General features: G+C 38.8%; 3 protein-coding genes, 3 long non-coding RNA genes and 3 pseudogenes across 20 annotated transcripts; 4 read left to right on the top strand and 5 right to left on the bottom strand.

The window, feature by feature from the left end:
• Window positions 1–326: 326 nt before the first annotated feature.
• Window positions 327–3,350, top strand: DRP4B (annotated as a pseudogene). Its single transcript has 2 exons — window positions 327–1,226; window positions 1,696–3,350.
• AT1G60545 lies at window positions 534–3,470 on the bottom strand. 4 transcript variants are annotated; one of them, NR_139890.1, is made up of 3 exons: window positions 1,882–3,470; window positions 1,648–1,812; window positions 534–1,287 (listed from the first exon to the last, which is right to left on the bottom strand). It is a non-coding gene; the product is annotated as an other RNA (long non-coding RNA). The 4 variants fall into 4 exon arrangements; NR_139889.1 differs by having other exon boundaries at window positions 1,648–1,797; NR_139888.1 differs by having other exon boundaries at window positions 1,648–3,470.
• Window positions 3,471–4,334: 864 nt separating this feature from the next.
• Window positions 4,335–6,341, top strand: AT1G60525. 3 transcript variants are annotated; one of them, NR_139886.1, is made up of 3 exons: window positions 4,335–4,667; window positions 4,777–5,114; window positions 5,509–6,341. It is a non-coding gene; the product is annotated as an other RNA (long non-coding RNA). The 3 variants fall into 3 exon arrangements; NR_139885.1 differs by having other exon boundaries at window positions 4,764–5,101; NR_139887.1 differs by having other exon boundaries at window positions 4,777–6,341.
• Window positions 4,609–5,979, bottom strand: DRP4A (Dynamin related protein 4A; the record flags this gene model as incomplete). The annotated part of the gene is made up of 2 exons (NM_104737.1): window positions 4,609–5,090; window positions 5,556–5,979. 2 exons carry the CDS (start codon window positions 5,977–5,979, stop codon window positions 4,609–4,611), a joined length of 906 nt encoding a protein of 301 aa, NP_176253.1.
• A 624-nt stretch (window positions 6,342–6,965) lies between the features above and the next one.
• On the bottom strand, window positions 6,966–7,732 carry AT1G60520 (annotated as a pseudogene). The gene is made up of 3 exons: window positions 7,675–7,732; window positions 7,285–7,431; window positions 6,966–7,195 (listed from the first exon to the last, which is right to left on the bottom strand).
• A 669-nt stretch (window positions 7,733–8,401) lies between these two features.
• AT1G60505 lies at window positions 8,402–11,414 on the top strand. 7 transcript variants are annotated; one of them, NR_139880.1, is made up of 2 exons: window positions 8,402–9,719; window positions 9,842–11,414. It is a non-coding gene; the product is annotated as an other RNA (long non-coding RNA). The 7 variants fall into 7 exon arrangements; NR_139879.1 differs by having other exon boundaries at window positions 9,829–11,414; NR_139878.1 differs by having other exon boundaries at window positions 8,402–10,061; window positions 10,637–11,414.
• On the bottom strand, window positions 8,526–11,355 carry DRP4D (annotated as a pseudogene). Its single transcript has one exon.
• A 397-nt stretch (window positions 11,415–11,811) lies between the features above and the next one.
• On the bottom strand, window positions 11,812–14,194 carry DRP4C (Dynamin related protein 4C; the record flags this gene model as incomplete). Its single annotated transcript, NM_104736.2, has 2 exons — window positions 11,812–13,530; window positions 13,762–14,194. 2 exons carry the CDS (start codon window positions 14,192–14,194, stop codon window positions 11,954–11,956), a joined length of 2,010 nt encoding a protein of 669 aa, NP_176252.1. The 3' UTR covers window positions 11,812–11,953.
• A 1,192-nt stretch (window positions 14,195–15,386) lies between these two features.
• VPS34 (vacuolar protein sorting 34) lies at window positions 15,387–20,204 on the top strand. Its single transcript, NM_104735.4, has 17 exons — window positions 15,387–15,697; window positions 15,803–15,899; window positions 16,011–16,107; window positions 16,194–16,352; window positions 16,453–16,662; window positions 16,785–16,963; window positions 17,144–17,291; window positions 17,371–17,466; window positions 17,584–17,719; window positions 17,830–17,951; window positions 18,289–18,480; window positions 18,602–18,775; window positions 18,849–18,986; window positions 19,103–19,257; window positions 19,348–19,491; window positions 19,588–19,735; window positions 19,847–20,204. The coding sequence occupies exons 1-17, from the start codon at window positions 15,586–15,588 to the stop codon at window positions 19,982–19,984; spliced, it is 2,445 nt and encodes an 814-aa protein (NP_176251.1). The 5' UTR covers window positions 15,387–15,585; the 3' UTR covers window positions 19,985–20,204.
• Window positions 20,205–20,663: the final 459 nt, after the last annotated feature.

Raw genomic sequence — 20,663 nt, 5'->3', positions numbered from 1 at the left:
CACAAAAGCCTTGCCTCCCATTGAAAATTCATTCCAGGACAAGAAGTTACTTTAATCTCTAAACCAAAACGATAATTATCAATCAATCACATACATTTGCAGTGGTGACATTTGCATGTGGTGAAGAGTGATTGAAATGACGGAACGAAATGAGCAGAGCAACTCGTTGGGAAGTAGAGTGCTGCTGAGTGCTGACAGATACTCATGATACAGATAAACAAATTTACATTTACTTATAATATAGATTTATACAAAATATGAATTGTTGTAAACTGAAGTTTTTTACCAAACAAAAAACTGAAAAAAAAAGAATTGAATGTAATCAAAATTCAGGCTGATGAGAGGGAGTTTGTTTAGTTCTAATTATGAAGCGAATATGTATGTCAGTAACATCTATGAGATTCCTTCTGTGAGCTACAACTTAGGTTATAATTCCAAATGTCTTGTCTACCTGAAAATAGTAAAATATTGATATCTCACACATTCATTATATTAAAGGATTTGAGAGAGGCTTTTTTATATTCAACTATGAGCTAATATCTATAGGTAATAGGTGTAATCATGAACTTAATTAATTAGCTTTGTTCAGTTCCAATATGCTTTTTACTTACGTCATTTCATGTCAAACGTCTGCTTCTGTAGTATAGTGCTCATAAACACAAAGCCCTTCAAATATCTCAGTATATATATTTGCATATCTCTTTGATAAATCTCAACTACGCTTATCTCACTTACTTCTATTCTCTATCTCATTCTATTCTACTCTTGTATTGTCTCCTCAAGCAACAAAATGGGACGTAGTAACAAGCATGATGTCACTAGTACCACTCCTTCTCTGGCAATTGTCCAGGCGAATCCTCACCCCCACAAAGATGTTGTTCCCACAGAAGCACCAATTGTATCATCTTACAATGACCACATCAGGCCGTTGCTTGACACTGTGGACAAGCTCAGGAACTTGAATGTGATGCAAGAAGGGATTCAGCTTCCTACCATTGTTGTGGTTGGAGACCAGTCCTCGGGGAAGTCGAGTGTCCTCGAGTCGTTGGCAGGAATCAGTTTGCCACGTGGGCAAGGAATCTGCACTAGAGTTCCTCTTGTCATGAGGCTCCAGAGAAGTCGAAGCCCTGAACCTGAGATCTGGCTGGAGTACGGTGACAAAATTGTTCCTACAGATGAGGAACACATTGCTCAAACTATTTGTGCAGCTACAGACGTGATAGCTGGTATGTTTTGCCTCTATTCCTTCCATACTGTTAAATATGTTTGGTTTAAGCTTCCAAGCCTCTGAAAATGAAAACGACACCTTTATTTGAAATATGCCAAATTTAGAACGAGCTAGCTACTGGTATAGAAAAAGTTCCTGAAACTAAATGTGCATTTATTATTGAATACTAGTGCTAGAGGTGTTAATAGGATTCTGAAAATGAAAACGACACCTTTATTTGAGATATCCCACATTCAAAACGAGCTAACTACTATATAATATGCCCTGAAACTACATGTGCTCTTATATGAATACTAGTGCTAGTGTTAATAGGATTCTGTAATTCCTAGTGGGTCCTTAGTGATCTGATTTTCTTTCATCCTGTTACACTAGTTCTGCTATCAGCTGAAATTTCACAGTATTCAAGTGTTGAGACTAACCAGTTGAAGTCTTGATTTTGATTAGTACTTGTGAATACTGTGTTGCAGGATCTGGCAAAGGGGTTTCAGACACACCCCTTACGCTCCATGTGAAGAAGGCTGGTGTTCCAGATATTACTATGGTTGATCTCCCTGGAATAACCCGTGTTCCTGTGAACGGACAGCCTGAAAATATTTATGAACAGATTTCCAGGATGGTTATGAAGTATATTGAGCCACAAGAATCAATCATACTCAATGTTCTGTCAGCGACAGTTGATTTCACTACTTGTGAATCCATCAGAATGTCTAAACAGGTGGACAAAACCGGTGAGCGGACTCTGGCTGTAGTCACAAAGGCTGACATGGCTCCTGAAGGGCTTCTCCAGAAAGTAACTGCAGATGATGTGAGTATCGGACTTGGTTATGTCTGTGTTAGAAACCGGATAGGGGAGGAAACCTATGAAGAAGCTCGAATGCAAGAAGAGTTACTTTTCAGGACCCACCCGATGCTTTCAATGATCAATGATGAGATTGTGGGTATCCCCGTCTTAGCTCAGAAGCTGACGCAGATCCAGGGAATGATGATATCTAGGTGTTTGCCGGAAATCGAAAGGAAGATAAATGTGAAGATGGAAATCAGTGTCCTGGAGTTTAACAAGCTCCCAATAGTCATGGCTTCTACTGGGGAAGCATTAATGTCTCTAATGGATATCATTGGTTCTGCCAAGGAGTCTCTACTAAGAATCCTTGTCCATGGAGATTTCTCTGAATACCCTAACGATCAAAAGATGCATTGCACAGCTCGCTTGGCTGAAATGTTAAACCGATTCTCAGACAATCTGCAGGCACAGCCTCAAGCCGTGACAGAAGAGTTCTTGATGGATGAAATCAAAGTCTTAGAAGAGCGCAAATGTATCGGATTGCCTAATTTTATACCAAGATCTTCTTTCTTAGCAATCCTTTCACAACATGTGGATGGGATACAAGACAAGCCAGTTGAGTTCATCAAGGAGATATGGGACTACATTGAAGTCGTTCTGTCATCAGTCATTACGACATATTCTGACAACTTTCCCCAGATTCAATCCTCCATCAAAAGGGCTGGTCGTAATCTAATGAGCAGGACTAAGGAACGTTCCGTGAACTGAGTAATTGAGATCGTTGAGATGGAGAAGCTTACCGATTACACATGTAACCCAGATTACATGACTTCTTGGACTCAGAAGACAACCTCACAGCAAAACTTCATCAATTCTGTGTTGCACGATGAGAATAAACCTGAGAATTTTGCTTTACCTGGATTCGGGGATGTGAAGATCTCGCATCTGCGAAAGTATCACGCTCATTTGCTGCAACAAGCGTTTGATATGAAGATGAGGATCACATCTTACTGGACGATCGTATTGCGAAGGGTTGTCGATAACCTTGCTCTCTACCTTCAATTCTCTGTGAAGAATCTGGTCAACAGTCAGTTTCAGAAGGAGATTGTGGCGGAGATGGTGGATCCAAGAGCTGGCGGAGGAATAGATAGGATGCTGGAGGAATCACCGTCGGTGGCGAGCAAGAGGGAGAAGCTGAAGAATAGTCTCAAGCTTCTGAAGGAATCCAAGGACGTTGTGGCGGCCATTGTTGATCAGAACTCTGTATACGCTGATCGTTAAGCGATTGCTTCATTCGTCGAGTTTTTTGGTGAAGTCAGGTCGGGTATGTTTCTTTCTCTGTTGTTGAAGTTGGGCTTGGGCCTTGTGTAGTTTTTGAACTTTTGAATTTTCCGGCCTATTTTATGTTTTTAATCTCTTTGTTGTAACAAACTAAGCTAATCGTTATGTCGTCTTTACCGTTTGGAATGAATTAACTAAGTTTAGCTTCATTAAATGTTTCATTATCGTACCAATTCCACTCATCTTTTTCTTCTAATTCTTCTAATATTTTACCATTTAGATCCGACTGTATCTATTACCAGAGGTGTTCAGAAATGGTGAATCCCAACAAATTCGAATTATAATAATATAGTTTTATTTTAGATATCTTGCATAAACATTTGAGCTTATTAAAGTATTCATCAGGTCCGGATACAGATTGAGAAATATTCGATCTTAGTCTGCTGTAACCGACTAATGTCTATAAAGTATAAACATATGTATTATATATAATTTATGATATATAATTAATCATTTATTTCTTAATGATTGAGCCAGGTTCTAACTAAAAGTTAAACTAATGAAATCTTTACATTTAAACAAAAAATAAATAAAGACTGGACCAGGTTAATATACTAAATTTATTGATAAAGCCCTGTTTAAAAAAAACAAATATCGTAGTTCTTAAGATTTTAAAGATGCAACAAAAATTGGACATGGTTTAACTTCTGTTCAAAGTTTTTTTTTTTTTTTTTGTTCAAATCTGTTAAAAGTTAAGAAGTTAAAACCATTAAGGACTTTGAACCACCATAGATCGGGTTTGTGATCAAAACTTTCATCCCACTATCTCATGATTCTCCATGTTTTCAGAAAACATATTTTAAACTTCAATTTAAATCTTTCCTAGCTTATGAAAGTTTGAATGAAGTATTTATTTAGAATTTAAGAGACTTTATAAAACGGGAAAGCCACATTAACGTAAAGCTTTACTAGCTTAGCTTAGCGTTACATTATTACCAACCACACAAGAAGATTGAAAACATAAACAAAGAAAATCCGAAAATTCAAAACACACAAAAGCCCAAATCTTAAAAGGCCCAAATCTAAAACACGACCCGACCCGACTTATGTGAAGCAATAGATCAACGATCTCCATATCAAGAGCTCTGATCAACAATGGCCGCCACAACATCCTTGGACTCCTTCAGAAGCTTGATACTGTTCTTAAGCTTCTCCCTCTTGCTCGCCACCGACGGATACTCCTCCAGCATCTTCTCAACTACTCCTCCACTACTTGAATTCACCAATTCCGCCACGATCTCCTCATGTAATTGAATGTTCACAAGATGCCGACAATGTCACCATCAATCAAACTTAGCAGTGGATGAGTCCTGAAGAGTAAATCTTCCTGCACCCTAGCTTCTTCATATGTCTCTTCTCCTATACGGTTTCTAACACAGATGTAACCTAGTCCGATACTCACATCATCTGCAGTTACTTTCTGCAGGAGACCTTCAGGAGCCATGTCAGCCTTTGTCACAACAGCCAGAGTCCGTTCACCAGTTTTGTCAACTTGTCTTGACATGCGAATGGATTCGCATGTGGTGAAGTCGACCGTAGCTGACAGAACATTGAGGATTATTGATTCTTGAGGCTCGATGTACTTCATGATCATCCTAGAAATCTGTTCGTAAATATTCTCCGGTTGTCCATTCACTGGAACTCGAGTTATACCGGGAAGATCGACCATCGTAAGATCTGGGACATTGTTCTTCTTAACACTGAGGGTCAGGGGAGTGTCTGAAACTCCTTCACCAGTTCCTGCAGCACAGGTAGACAAAACTGGTTAGTATCAAACACACAACACTCTAAAGTTCCATCATATAGCAAAAGTAGGGTAAGCAGCATTAAAAATATCAGATGAGTAAAGACCAGTCTAGGAGATCCAGAAACATTAAACACTTTTAGACAACTTGTATTCAGGTATATATTACACATCTAACTAATGACTTCTATGGTAGGTAATAACAGTAAGAAGTTTCATTGTGTTTCAAACTAGTATAATTAACTGCATGAATAAAACCATAAATGTAATGACCAAACTAGGATCCAGAATCGAATAAAACCTCTAGGCACTTTTATTGAGAGACTTCTTAAGGTAAATAAATATCTCCTTTCTAAGGTCCAATGTTTAGGATTAAAGGTCGCATTCTATTTGATTTATGTATCACTTTTGCAGCAAAACACACTTAACACTACACTGAGAAGGAGAGAGAGAAAACTTACCAGCAATCACATCTGTTGCAGCACAAATAGCTTCAGCGACGTGTTCTTCATCTGTGGGAACAACTTTGTCACTGTATTCCAGCCAAATCTCTGGTTCAGGGCTGGAGCTTCGCTGAAGCCTCATGACTAGAGGAACCCTAGTGCAGATTCCTTGTCCACGAGGCAAATTGATTCCTGCCAACGACTCAAGAACACTCGACTTCCCTGAAGACTGGTCTCCAACCACCACAATGGTGGGAAGCTGGATCCCTTCTCTCATCACATTCAGGTTTCTCAATCTGTCGACAGTGTCAAGCAATGGCCGGATCCGGTCATTGTAAGATGATACAATTGGTGCTTCAATGGGTGTGTTGACTATAGAAAGAGAAGACATCCCAGCTTCGACATCAATTTCATAGTCATTGGACATCTTACTGCCTCCCATTTTTGCACGAGTATAAACAAAAGAGAGTGAGAGAGGAAATAAAGGATTAGATGCAGAGAAGAAAAGTTTTTAGTGAGTGAAGAGACTCATGTTGGTGGTGACATTTATAGATTGGCTTGTGGTGACCTTTGGTGTTTTAACTTTTACAAAGAAGAAGTTTGAAAGTTTTTTTTTTGGTTAAATGTAGAAGTTTGAAAGTTCTTCATTGTTTTAAGAACAAGAGATAGATGTAAATGTTGACATCTGAGGTTTGTAACTTTTACGGAGTACAAGAGATAAATTTAACTGTTAAATTACTATTTTCTATCTTTGATTTTTTAGCCGTCAAGGACTTTGTAGTTTGAACCACGATAGATTGCAAGTTTGTGATATGAAATTTCATCCCATTACCTCGTTATTCTCCATAGTTTCGAGAACAAGTTTTTTTTTTGTCGAGTACAATTTAAATTGGTAAAATATTTTAATTTAACTTTAATATTTCATCAAATTAGAGAATGCAATAAAAAACTTTTCTTTTTTTAATTTATAAAACTAGAACACTATATAATGTCAAGCGTATAAGAAAACAACAACAAAGAGATCACAAAAGTTCCGAACTTTGAAAAATAAACATTTAGGCAAGACCTAAAAACACGATCTTTCTTCACCAAAGCTTGTGAAAGAAGCAATCGATTAACGATCTCCGTACCCAGAATCCTGATCAACAATGGCTGCCACAACATCCTTGGCAATCGCTTAAAACCTAACAAGTGTTCATACTTTGTTTCTTTTTTTTCAAGCCCATTCTCTGTATTTATCTCTAACAACTTTATTCATGTTGTTGAACCGAAACATCTAGAACCTAAACATAAGGAGGACCAATTCTCTTCTATTTTTAACTTGAAGCAAATAGCATAATTACTTTAAGAAACAGAGAACAAGAACCCTTTACTGCAAGTATTTTCGGTTTGGATATTAGTCCCCGTTTCGATCTCCTCAGGGGCGGTTTACTTGGTTTTGCAGCTGCTAGGGATATCTTTGTTTATCATGGAAAGCAGTGGATGATTACTAAACACTAACTCTTCTTCCATACGAGCTTCTTCAAAGATTTCCTCCCCTATCCGGTTTCTAACACATACATAACCAATTCCGATACTCACCTCATCTGCAGTAACTTTCTTCACGAGCCCTTCAGTAGCCATGTCAACCTTTGTGACCACAGCCAGAGTCCGTTCCCCTGTTTTGTTCACAAGTTGTGAAATCAACTGTCGCTGGCAGAACATTGAGGATGATGGATTCATGTGGCTTGATGTACTTCATAATCACCTTGGAGATTTTTCGCATGGATGTTTTGAGTCTGTCCATTCACGGGAACTCGAGTTATCTCAGGGAGATCAACCAATGTAAGATCAGGAACATCAGCCTTCTTGACATGGAGAGTTAAGGGAGTGTATGATACACCTTTACCAGATCCTGAAAACATGAATATATATTTAAGATTACTCATCATAACAACAATTCCCAACAATCCATTTTTTTAGTCTCAAACATGCTACACTCAAGTCTCAACGATACAGTATTAAAAAAATCGATTACTTAGGCAACACGTAAAGTCGTCTCTAGTGTGTGGAGAGACTCATTCTAAGAATCTGTCTTTGCAGGTTTAAAATATATAAATAAACATCTAGTAACAGATAAGAGAAAGTAAGAACGTACCAGCAATGGCCTCAGCTGCAGAAGAAATAGCTTCGGCGATATGCTCCTCATCACTCATCAGTATCAACTCTTCTGTAATCGTACTCAAGCCAGATTTCAGGCTCAGGGCAAGGAGTTCTCTGTAATCGCATCACAAGAGGAACCCTTGTGCAAGTCCTTTGTCCTCGAGGCAACCTGATTCCAGCCAGAGACTCAAAAATTTATTACATTTGATTATTCAGACCAACGAAACTCTTGTAAAGGTTTAACTTTGCTTGAGTTATGTACGGACTTTCTTTTACTGTCTATTTTCTTCTTCCACCGAGCAAAACCATCATACGAAGTTATTGGTTTTATTCCACATTTCCTATAAAGAAATTCGACTTTAACTTTTTGTTTTTGATTTGAGATAAATATCGTAATTGAGTGAATCTGTGCCAAATGGTTCTTTGGTCTAGTTAGTTACTGTGGATTTTAAATCTCAAAATATGTTTCTTTGCGACTTTGCTACTGAATTAAAAAATTAAAATAGTCAAATTCTTTCATTTAAATGGAATAAATTCAAAACAATAATCCGAGTGAAGATAAAACGAAGAGATAGTTTCATATAGGCTATATGATATAGTAGATGGTATGAAAATAATAATTGCAATAAAAATCTTCTTAAGAAACTTATAACTTATGAAATTCATTCAAACAGACGCCAACATAACGTTATTAAGCTTAATAGCTTAATCGGTACCACACACAAAATATGAAAAACATAAACGAGAAAATCCGAAAGTTCAAAGAAAAACACAAAAGGCCCAACTCCAAAAAAGAAACCCATCAAAAGCCCAAAAATACCTGACCCGAACTAACCGAAGCAAATCAATCCATAAACCCGACATCACGAGAGAAACCAACGATCAACGATCTCCGTACCCAGAACTCTGATCGACAATGGCCGCCACTGCATCCTTGGACTCCTTCGGAAGCTTGATACTGTTCTTCAGCTTCTCTCTCTTGCTCGCCACCGACGGCGACTCCTCTAGCATCCTCTGAAGACCTCCGCCAGCTCTTGGATCCACCATCTCCGCCACAATCTCCTTCTGAAACTAATAATTCACGAGATTCTTCACTGACAGCTGAAGATACAGAGCAAGACTGTCCACAATCCTTCGTAAGACTATCGTCCAGTAAGATGCTATCCTCATCTTCATATCGAAGGCTTGCTGCAGGAGATGAGCATGATACTTCCGTAGGTGAGAGATCTTCACAATTCCACCAAATCCAGTCAACGAGAAGTGCTCAGGCTTTTTCCCATCGGACAACACAGCATAAATGAAGTTTTGTTGTTCAGCAGTCATCTGAGTCCAAGACGTCATGTACTCAGGGTTACATGTGTAATCAGTCAGCTTCTCCATTTCAACAATCTCCAACACTCGCTCCACAGAGTGTTCCTTGATCTTGGTGATTAGATTTCGACCAGCACGTTTGATGGCAGATTGGATCTGTGGGAAGTTTTCAGAATACTTGGCAATGACGGATGAGAGAACAACTTCAATGTAGTCCCATATCTTCTTGATGAACTCCACGGGCTTGACATGTATGGCATCTTCGTGTTGTGATAGTATAGCCAAGAAGGCTGACCTGGGGATGAAATTGGGCAGTCCAACACACTTGCATTCGTCAAGGATCTTGATCTCATTCATCAAGAACTCGGTCACTTCCTTTGGCTTCTCTTGCAGATTATCGGAGAATTGGCTTAACATGTCAGCCAAACGAGCAGTACAGTGCATGTTCTGGTCATCCGGGAATTCAGAGAAGTCTCCTTGGACAAGGATTCTGAAGAGGGACTCCTTGGCAGAACCAATGATGTCCATCAATGCCATCAATGCTTCTCCGGTAGAAGCCATAACCATCGGTAGCTTGTTCAACTCCAGGACAGCAGTTTCCATCTTGTGATTGATCTTGCGAACGATTTCAGGCAAACAGCGGGAAATCATCGTTGCTTGGATAAGCATTAGCTTCTGAGCTATAACAGGGATTCCCACGATGTCTTCATCAATCAAGCTCAGCATCGGGTGAGTCCTGAAGAGCAACTCTTCTTGCATTCTAGCTTGTTCATACGCTCTTCTCCAATGCGGTTTCTGACACAGACGTAACCTAGACCAATACTCACATCATCCGCAGTTACTTTCTGTAGGAGACCTTCGGGAGCCATGTCTGCCTTGGTGACAACGGCCAGAGTCCGTTCACATACGGATGGATTCACAGGTGGTGAAGTCGACTGTAGCTGACAGAACATTGAGGATTATTGATTCTTGTGGCTCGATGTACTTCATGATCATCCCAGAAATCTGTTCGTAAATATTCTCCGGTTGTCCATTCACTGGCCTCGAGTTATACCGGGAAGATCGACCATGGTAAGATATGGGACCCCAGCCTTCTTAACATGGAGGGTCAATGGAGCGTCTGAGACCCCTTTGCCAGATCCTGCAGTATAGGTAGTCAAAAGTTCAAAACTGGTTAGCATCACACACAACACTTTTAGTTCCTTCAAATAGCAAAACTAGTAGTATAAAGAGCACTAAAGTTATCAGACTACACTAGGTTTTCCATAATCATATTTCAAATCTAGGTACTTGTATTCAGGTTCATGTAGACATCTTATTTTAGGGACATCAATGGTAGTAAGTAACACTATGAAGTTTCAACAGTAAGTAACGTGAACAGCTAAAGTATAATTAACAGCATGAAAAAAAACCAGACCATTAAGATCCAACTAGGAGTTTCAGAGTATATAAAACACATCACTAGGCACTGTCATTTAGGTATATGTACACATCTAACTCCAAGGAATTCTATGGTAAGTAAACCAACTTCGTTCAAATATTCATGTTTTAGATTAAAGGTCGCACTCTCAGTAATCTCTCTTGCAGCTAAACACACTTAATACCAAGATAGAGAGTGAACTTACCAGCAATCACATCTGTTGCAGCACAGATAGCTTCAGCGATGTGCTCCTCATCCGTGGGAACAATCTTGTCACTGTACTCAAGCCATATCTCAGGTACAGGGCTAGAGCTTCGCTGAAGTCGCATGACAAGAGGAACCCTAGTGCAGATTCCTTGGCCACGAGGTAGACTGATTCCTGCCAACGAGTCGAGGACACTTGACTTCCCCGAGGACTGGTCTCCAACCACGACAATGGTGGGAAGCTGAATGCCTTCTCTCATCACATTGAGGTTCCTTAGACGGTCAACCGTGTCAAGCAACGGCCTAATCCTATCGTTATATGAAGATATAATCGGTGCTTCGATGGGAACAACTTCTCTGTTGTCATGAGGATTCGCCTGGACAATTGCAAGAGAAGGAGAAGAGGTTCTAGTGACAACATGCTTCTTACTACCTCCCATTTGTGTTCTTTTAGAGATAAGACAAGAGTAGAAGATATAAAAGACAGAAAAGAGAAGTTCTATGGGTAAGTGAGATTCTTCTTAGAGATATGCAAAGATATATATAGAGATATTAGAAGGGCTTTGTGTATACGAAGAATTTACGAAGCAAGTAAATTGCATGAAAGGATGCAAGTAGCGTGCATGTTGGAATTGAAAAAAGCTAATTAAGTCAGTAATTGCACCTATATCTAGCTCGTAGTTGAAACTAAAACGTCTCTCTTAAGATGTGTATTTGAATATTTTATTGGTTCCAATTGGCTGAATTCTTTTGTGGTGAAGTTTGGAATTTTGACTAAAGGCGTAACTTGATAATTTTCGTTCATTGGGCTCAACACTTGATAATTTCCAATGGTTGTTAGCAGATGATTCAATTGCAAGCATGCTTTAAGTTTCCAATGGTCGTGATTTACAAGTTTCATAGAACTAAGTATCAAACTCTAACTTTTTTCCACATGAGATTAACTGAAATAGCTTAATCTCTAATATCAATCCCAGATGGGTTTTAAGAAGTTAAGTAGGATTTTGCTGCCATTTTGTGAATATTTCCGCTAATCTATTGAGGTAATTTTGCGCTAGAGCTAGTCAATGTTTAGGTTTCCCTAATGCATATAAAAGCCTATTAAAGTTCTTTAGGAGAAAAAAAATGGAAAGTGTTGGCTGTTAAAACTGAGAACTAATTCCAAACTGAGATTGAAAACAAGAAAATCCGAAAGTTCAAAAAACATAAAAGGCCCAAGTCCACAAATAGCCCATCTAGGAGCCCTAATAACTCGACCCGACTTCACCGAAACAAATAAATCAAGGACGATCTCTTAACCTGACCCGATTTCACCAAAGCTTGTGAAAGAAGCAATCGCTTAACAATTTTGATCAACAATGGCGGCCACAGCATCCTTAGACTCCTTCAAGAGCTTGATACTATTCTGAAGCTTCTCCCTTTTGCTCGCCACCAACGGAGACTCCTCCAACATCTTTTCAACTCCTCCACCATCTCTTGGATCAACCATTTCCGCCACAATCTCCTTCTGAAATCGAGTGTTGACGAGAGACTTCACAGATAGCTGAAGATACAGTGCAAGGTTGTCTACGATTCTCCGCAGGACGATCTTCCAGTAAGATGTGATCCTCATCTTCATGTCGAAAGCCGGAATCAGTAAATGAGCGTGATACTTTCGTAGATGCGAAATCTTCACATTTCCAAATCCAGTCACAGAGAAGTAGTCAGGTATGTTCTCATTTTTCACAACAGCATCGATGAAGCTCTCTTGTGCACTTGTCTTCTGAGTCCAAGACGTCATGTACTCAGGGTTACATGTGTAATCAGTCAGCTTCTCCATCTCAACGATCTCCATCACTCGATTCACAGATTGTTCTTTGATCTTGGAGATGAGATTACGACCGGCTCGTTTGATGGAAGATTGAATCTGTGGGAAATTGTCAGAACGCTTAGCAGTGACGGATGAGAGAACATCTTCAATGTAGTCCCATATCTTGTTGATGAACTCAACTGGCTTGTCTTGTATACCATCAACATGTTGTGAAAGTATAGCCAAGAAGGCTGACCTGGGGATGAAATTGGGCAGTCCAACACACTTGCATTCGTCAAGGATCTTGATCTCATCCATCAAGAACTCGGCCACTTCTTTTGGCTTTGCTTGCAGACTATCAGAGAATTGGCTTAACATATCAGCCAAGCGAGCAGTACAATGCATGTTCTGATCATCTGGGTATTCAGAGAAGTCTCCTTGGACTAGAATCCTTAAGAGGGACTCTTTGGCAGAACCAATGATGTCCATCAATGCCATCAATGCTTCCCCGGTAGAAGCCATTACCATTGGCAGTTTGTTCAACTCTAGAACAGCAGTGTCCAACTTCTGGTTGATCTTGCTTACAATTTTAGGCAAACATCTAGCAATCATGCTTGATTGGATAAGCATTAGCTTCTGAGCTAACACAGGGATTCCCACTATGTCTTCATCAATTAAACTTAGCACTGGATGGGTCCTGAAAAGTAACTCTTCTTGCATCCTTGCTTCTTCATATGTCTCTTCTCCAATGCGGTTTCTGACGCACACGTAACCAAGAACAATACTCACATCATCTGCAGTTACTTTCTGCAAGAGACCTTCAGGAGCCATGTCTGCCTTTGTCACAACAGCTAGTGTCCGTTGACCGGTTTTGTCAACTTTTCTAGACATGCGAATGGATTCGCATGTGGTGAAGTCGACCGTAGCTGACAGAACATTGAGGATTATTGATTCTTGAGGCTCAATGTACTCCATAATCATCCCAGAGATCTGCTCATAAATATTTTCCGGCTGTCCATTCACTGGAACTCGAGTTATACCGGGAAGATCGACCATCGTAAGGTCTGGAACACCAGCCTTCTTCACATGGAGGGTCAATGGAGCATCTGAGACCCCTTTACCAGATCCTGCAGCACATGAATTTTATTAGTAGTTAATCATAGTCAATACTTGTTAACCTCAAACTCATAACTTTGTATCAGTTTCATCAAATAGCAAAACTTGTAAAAAAATCAGATGGGTAAAGACCAAACTAGTAGCTCATATAACACCTCTAGGCACTTGTGGTCAGATAAATGTCTCTGTCAGGTTAGCAGCAAAATACACTTAACACTTAGAGAGAGAGAAAGAGAACATACCAGCAATCACATCTGTTGCAGCACGAATAGCTTCAGCGATGTGTTCCTCGTCCGTAGGAACCACTTTGTCGTTATACTCAAGCCAAATCTCAGGTTCAGGGCTAGAGCTTCGCTGAAGCCTCATGACAAGAGGAACCCTAGTGCAGATTCCTTGGCCACGAGGTAAACTGATTCCTGCCAAGGATTCAAGAACACTTGACTTCCCTGAGGACTGGTCTCCAACCACGACAATGGTGGGAAGATGGATCCCTTCTCTCATGACATTGAGGTTCCTAAGTCTGTCCACAGTGTCAAGCAACGGCCTTATCCGATCGTTATATGAAGATATAATCGGTGCTTCAACAGAAACAACATCTTTGTTGCTACGGGACTTCTTTTTGGCAATTGCGAGAGAAGGAGAGTTTTTTTTAGTGGCAACTTTCTTCTTAACCATTTTCTTCTTGAGACAAGACAAGAGTGGGAGAGATAGAGACAGAAAAGAGATGTTTTAAGGGTAAGTGATGAGATTGTTCTAAAGAGATATGCAAAGATATATATTAGAAGTAAACGTTTGAGATAAAAGGATGTGAGTAACGTGCATGTTGTTGGAATCTTAAAAAAACTAATTAAGTCCATTATTACAATATAGATTATAGCTCATAGTTGAAACTAAAAAGTCTCCATTAAATCCTTAATTATGTGTATATCAATATTTAACTGGCTTTAATTGGCTGAATTTTCCTACGGTGACGTTTGGTAATATGAGGTACCGTTTGAACTTGTAAGTTTGTAACAAAAGGCGTACCTAACAGAGCGTTTTTTGTTGATCTCAAGATTCGAGATCTTATTGTTTATGGCTTTATGCTCTGCTTTTCTCTGTTTCTTACTTTGTCTTAATTTAAAAACAAGAGTGGAAGAGAAGGAACGTAAAAGAGAAGTTAATGGTCTTGTACTCTTGTAGTAGTTAAAGGTAAATTCATTTCTTACTAACACATATTTTCAGCAGCAAGAGAGACTTGAGAGATTTTGTAGATAATAAATTTGTAATATGATGTAAGAATTTCTCAGCTCGATGATATTATGTAGAAAAGAAACTGCTTTCAAATTGTTAAATTCTTCCCATGATGCAGATTTTTTCTTATGACGGACTTTTGTATAACAAATCACATATAAATCTATTTTCTATTATGTTCTTAGTTCAAAAATAACAAAGATTACTCTATCAAACAACAGAGTAACACAATTTTCATAGAGATTTATTTTTTAGATTAGTAATGTTTGAATAATTTTATTATTGTAATGAAAAATATTGTGTATTTAAATTCAATCAACCAAACAATTTTACTAAAATCTAAAGTACATGACATACCCAATTTTAACATTAGCTCAACAAAAGAAAAGAAAAAAAATCTATAAACTTTTGGATTTACAGTCTACTACAAATAACATTTTATTGTTTGTCACAAAATAAGACTAACATTTTAATTTTAGGGATTTTATAAGATTTTGGTTGTTATTTCTGTGTTTTTTTTTTAAGGTTTAAAATAAATTCTAAAAGGTATATTATGATGCAAATCAAAGTTTATATTATTTTCTTTAATTATGTTAAAGTAAAAGTAATTTGTTTTTTTGGTAGAAGTAAAAGTAAAATTTTCCCAGAGTCGTCTGCGTTCAGACTTGGGGACAAATTAAAGCTGATGATCTCCGGTCAAGTACTCCTCTCGACGACTCAAAAACACACATATTTTACGAATTCGAATTTCAAGTTTCCGATTCTCTAAATCCAATTGATTTCACTCTTCCTCAAATGAAAAAGCCCTAATTTTGATCGTCTAAATTTCATACATGGGTGCGAACGAGTTTCGTTTCTTCCTCTCCTGCGATATCAATTCGCCGGTCACTTTTCGTATCGAGAAGCTTGATGGAAACCTCCCCGTCAAGAAATCGTCTGATTCGGGTACTCAAATATTTTTGATCTCCCACAGTTACTGATTGAAAGAAGCTTGAATTGATTATGTTCTAATTTTTAGTGCAAATTGGTTTGATTTATGTGTGTTTTCAGGAGTTGTCTCCATCGCAGAGGAGAAAAAACCAGAGCTTTACATTGAGTGTGCATTGTACATTGATGGAGCTCCTTTTGGCCTTCCCATGAGAACAAGGTTTCTCTCTCTTATGTTTCTTTATTCCCTGTAGTGTTGTTGTGTTTTGATGATGTTGATGACTCTTGTAGAAGTGCTTTGTGTTTCATCTAGCTCTATTCTTAATTCCAGATTGAAAACTACAGGACCACCATACTGCTGGAACGAACTCATCACTCTCAGTTCTAAATACCGGGACTTGACTGCCCATTCACAACTTGCGATTACAGTAAACAAAAACTCTCTGACCTTATTGCTTCTTTTATGGTACCTCTCTCCTTTTTCTGCTTATCGAAAAGTTTATGCTCATATCAGGTATGGGATGTTTCGTGTGGCAAAACTGAGGGACTGATTGGTGGGGCAACAGTCCTTCTTTTTAACAGCAAGATGCAAATGAAATCAGGGAAGCAGAAGCTAAGGCTCTGGCAGGGGAAAGAAGCGGATGGTTCATTTCCAACCTCTACTCCTGGAAAGGTTTCTGATACATCTCAACTCTTCCTATATAATCCGAAATATCGTTCTTGATGCCGACCTACTTTTTCTTGGGTTATCTGTTATTTTTCTGTACTCGTAGGTTCCACGGCATGAGCGTGGAGAGCTAGAGCGTTTAGAGAAGCTCATGAATAAGTATGAGAGGGGGCAGATTCAAAGCATAGATTGGCTGGATCGACTTATGTTGAAATCCTTGGATACGATTAAGGAGCAAGAAAGCACCAAACATGGAAGCTCACATCTGTTTGTGGTCATTGATTTCTGTAGTTTTGAACATCGGGTTGTATTTCAGGTGCAGTATCTACTGCAGTTAGATCTGTCTGTGACCTTCTTATATATTCAAATTGTCTCCATGTGTGTCTTGCAATATTGAAATCACCAGTGGATTTATGTCTCTCTGCTTTTGATTTCAAGGAGTCTGGAGCCAATTTGTTCATAACTGCCCCAATAGGTTCAACAAATGAATTTGTTACTGTCTGGGATACAGAACTGGGAAAGACTAATCCTTCAGAGAACAAGCAACTAAAGCTGGCAAGGAGCTTGGATCGTGGCATTATCGACAGGGATCTAAAGCCAAGTAATATCGAGCGGAAGTAAGTGTGGGACTCTGTTGGAATGAATTTTTGTTTTTGGGTTGAATTGGAGTTGTGTGGCATTCTTCAGGGAAACAGTTCACTTCATGATCATATATATAATTATGATATATAGTCGCATATAGTCTCATGGTTAGATGATGTCTTCTTTTTTTTTTTCTTTTTTTTTTTCATTTTTAGATCCATTCAAAGAGTTTTGAAATATCCGCCAACAAGGACATTGAGTGGAGATGAAAGACAACTTCTTTGGAAGTTTCGTTTCTCTCTAATGTCTGAAAAGAGAGCTCTAACAAAGTTTCTTCGTTGTGTGGAGTGGAGTGATGTTCAGGTAAGTGTACAACTTTTACTTGTAGATCTATTTTCATGGTTCTTATTATTCATGTTGCATAAGCTTCCCGTGTTGGCAGGAAGCAAAGCAAGCAATTCAACTGATGTACAAATGGGAAATGATAGATGTATGTGATGCTTTGGAGCTATTGTCTCCTCTATTTGAGAGTGAAGAGGTACTACGAGTGTCCAATTTACTTTTCTTCTGCTCTTCTAATTCGCCACTCGATCTGCTTGGCTGTCATCTTGGTATATTTAAATGTAGGCTCATTCTTCACTACACTTACTGATAGGTTCGAGCTTATGCTGTGAGTGTCCTGGAAAGAGCTGATGATGAAGAGCTTCAGTGTTACTTGCTTCAACTGGTTCAGGCTCTTCGTTTTGAACGCTCTGATAGATCTTGCCTTTCTCAATTCCTTGTCCAGAGGGGTATGTGCTGAACATCTAGACATGAAATCATGTTGAGTTTTCTATGTAAAACTGGTTTATGTACTTGTTACATTGCTTGACTTCCGTTACATTTCTTTCAAATTTTTTAGCATTACAGAATATTGAGTTGGCCAGTTTTCTTCGGTGGTATGTTGCTGTGGAACTTCATGACCATGTCTATGCCAAGAGATTTTACAGTACATATGAGTTACTCGAGGAGAATATAATCAAGGTGTGGACCTAATTACTATATACTCCCTTTTCTTTCCCTGTTTTCTTTTCACTGAGTTAAATACATAGATCAATCTTCCTCCTGCCTCTGTTTTCTTTGTAATAGTCAGATTGCAAACCTTTTGAACCTGGGATATACATTGTTAACAGTGTCAGATTGTTCGGGTTTTGTCTCTTGAAAAGCTAATGTATGATGCAGTGAAGATAATACGATAGTCCTTACTTTTAGTTAGTGTTTGTCCAAGAATGATAAGCAAACTGCTGAAGGAATTGAGCTGCTTTCTACGTCAAGTGAGATCTGTTTAGCTGATCTAGACTGATATTTGCTTTGATGGCAGCTGCCGCCTGGTGTTAACGGCGAAGATGGATATCAATTGTGGCAAAGTTTGGTGCGCCAAACAGAACTGACTGCTCAGTTATGTTCCATTACACGAGAAGTGAGGAATGTACGTGGAAACACCCAGAAAAAAATTGAGAAGCTCAGGCAGCTTTTAGGTGGACTGCTTAGCGAACTTACCTACTTCGAAGAGGTACTTTCACTATGGTTTTAACTGGTAACTAATGCCTTTAAATGTGATGTTATCCAAGAATGTCTGAGTCAAGTTTCTCTAACCCTTGTGTATTAACTTTTGGATTTTGTTTTTCTTTCAGCCTATTCGATCACCGCTTACCCCTAATGTTCTCATAAAGGGGATTGTGGCAGGAGAATCATCACTCTTTAAAAGTGCATTGCATCCTCTGCGCCTTACTTTCCGAACACCAGAAGAAGGAGGAAGTTGCAAACTTATATTTAAGAAGGGAGATGATCTCCGGCAAGACCAACTGGTATATTCGGTTCATTACATCATATTATCTGTAATTTTTGTTTATGTTGTGATTTTTTTTCATTACTCGATAGGTTGTTCAAATGGTTTGGCTCATGGATAGACTACTTAAGCTGGAAAATCTTGATCTATGCCTAACGCCTTATAAGGTGTTAGCAACTGGACATGACGAAGGGATGTTGGAATTCATACCGTCCCGTTCTTTGGCTCAGGTACAGTATCAGTGCTTAAACCCATTGCCCCCATGCCTAAGTAATTTTGACCCTCTCTTATAATTTTGAGAGTAGCTAATCTCGTTATCCTGTGATATGTGCCTTTGCATGTTTAGATTCTCTCAGAGCACCGAAGCATAACAAGTTATCTGCAGAAGTTTCATCCTGATGAGCATGCACCTTTCGGGATAACAGCCACTTGTCTTGATACATTTATAAAAAGTTGTGCGGGCTATTCTGTGATCACATATATACTTGGCATTGGAGACAGGTATGGTGCAAAACATGATCTCGTTAAGGTTTTTGAGAATTTTTTTCAATTTGCTGTAAATTGTGATGATGGCCTGATTTTGATATGTAGACACCTGGACAACCTCCTCCTTACAGATGATGGTCGTCTGTTCCACGTTGATTTTGCTTTTATTCTCGGTAGAGATCCTAAACCATTCCCTCCACCTATGAAACTCTGCAAAGAAATGGTGGAAGCCATGGGCGGAGCAGAAAGGTACCTTAAAATGATATAATTCCATGAATATTTTGCTCTGAGAGTTGCAGCATATAAGACTTGAAAATGTTGGCTACTTTGTATTCTGTGTTGCAGCCAATACTACACAAGGTTCAAATCCTACTGTTGCGAAGCCTACAACATTCTCCGGAAATCGAGCAACCTTATTTTGAATCTGTTTCATCTCATGGCGGGTTCAACTATTCCCGATATAGCTTCAGACCCAGAAAAGGGCATTCTCAAAGTAAGTTTCTTTCACTTTCACCTAACCAAATGAAACCCACCATTCTTCTCCTAACCGGATTGGCTTTTGCTTGCTCCTTATTATTCTCGTAAATGGTGTCTTTTTATTCAGCTCCAAGAAAAGTTTAGGCTTGACATGGATGATGAAGCATGCATCCATTTCTTTCAAGACCTGATTAATGAAAGCGTAAGTGCGCTGTTCCCGCAAATGGTTGAAACCATACACAGATGGGCTCAATACTGGCGTTGAACCCACAGGGTTTAACAACACAACCATGTTAACTCCTCCAGTTTAGCCGAAAATTGTAGATGCATTATACTTTTCTCACGTTAATAACACTGAAATGTTTGATTACTGTTCTATGCTTTTACATCTGCGACATCTGCGGTGATAACATTATCTGTAAATAACGTTAACGTTGAAACTAGATACGTTTTATCTTCATTCATATATTTGCGAAATTACTCACAACTCTAACTATTTGCTAATTGTTCCAACACTTTGGGTATTTGCGAATTTGCCCCATTACCTTCTTTATTTACGAATTGGCCAAGAACTTTCTTTGTAAAAGTTAAGACAATGTAATAATCAGAGGTGGGTGGTAGTGAAAAAAATACATTACCTTTCGAGAGCAAATTTTCATTAGAAACCTCGTTGTCACGTTGATTTTGAAGCTTCTCTCTCGTTCAGATCCCTTGGTATCAAGTTCGAAAGGTATTATTTAGATCATTTTTATTAGCTTCTTACGATCTTATGGAATATGAATATACGTGCCGTGAAGAGATTCCGAATACAACATCATCGGGATCTTCTTTTTGATTGGTTTTCTCACTTTGGTGATCATTGTTCTTCAATACATTTTGGGATGCTCATATTTTGGTTGACTTTGATCTATTTGTATTTTGTTTCGTATAGTTTTCATGCTAAA

Source organism: Arabidopsis thaliana (genome assembly GCF_000001735.4).
Source record: "Arabidopsis thaliana chromosome 1 sequence".
Lineage (NCBI taxonomy): Eukaryota > Viridiplantae > Streptophyta > Magnoliopsida > Brassicales > Brassicaceae > Arabidopsis > Arabidopsis thaliana.
Note: the sequence above shows the minus strand (reverse complement) of the source record. Positions and strands in the feature narration are given on the sequence as shown.

Bases quoted from the DNA above. Each gene is read 5' to 3' on its own strand.
- VPS34 (NM_104735.4), top strand. From the start codon at position 15,586: ATGGGTGCGAACGAGTTTCGTTTCTTCCTCTCCTGCGATATCAATTCG. The intron at 16,108-16,193 runs GTAAACAAAAAC...TGCTCATATCAG, and splicing joins ATTCACAACTTGCGATTACA to GTATGGGATGTTTCGTGTGG. The intron at 16,663-16,784 runs GTGCAGTATCTA...TTTGATTTCAAG, and splicing joins AACATCGGGTTGTATTTCAG to GAGTCTGGAGCCAATTTGTT.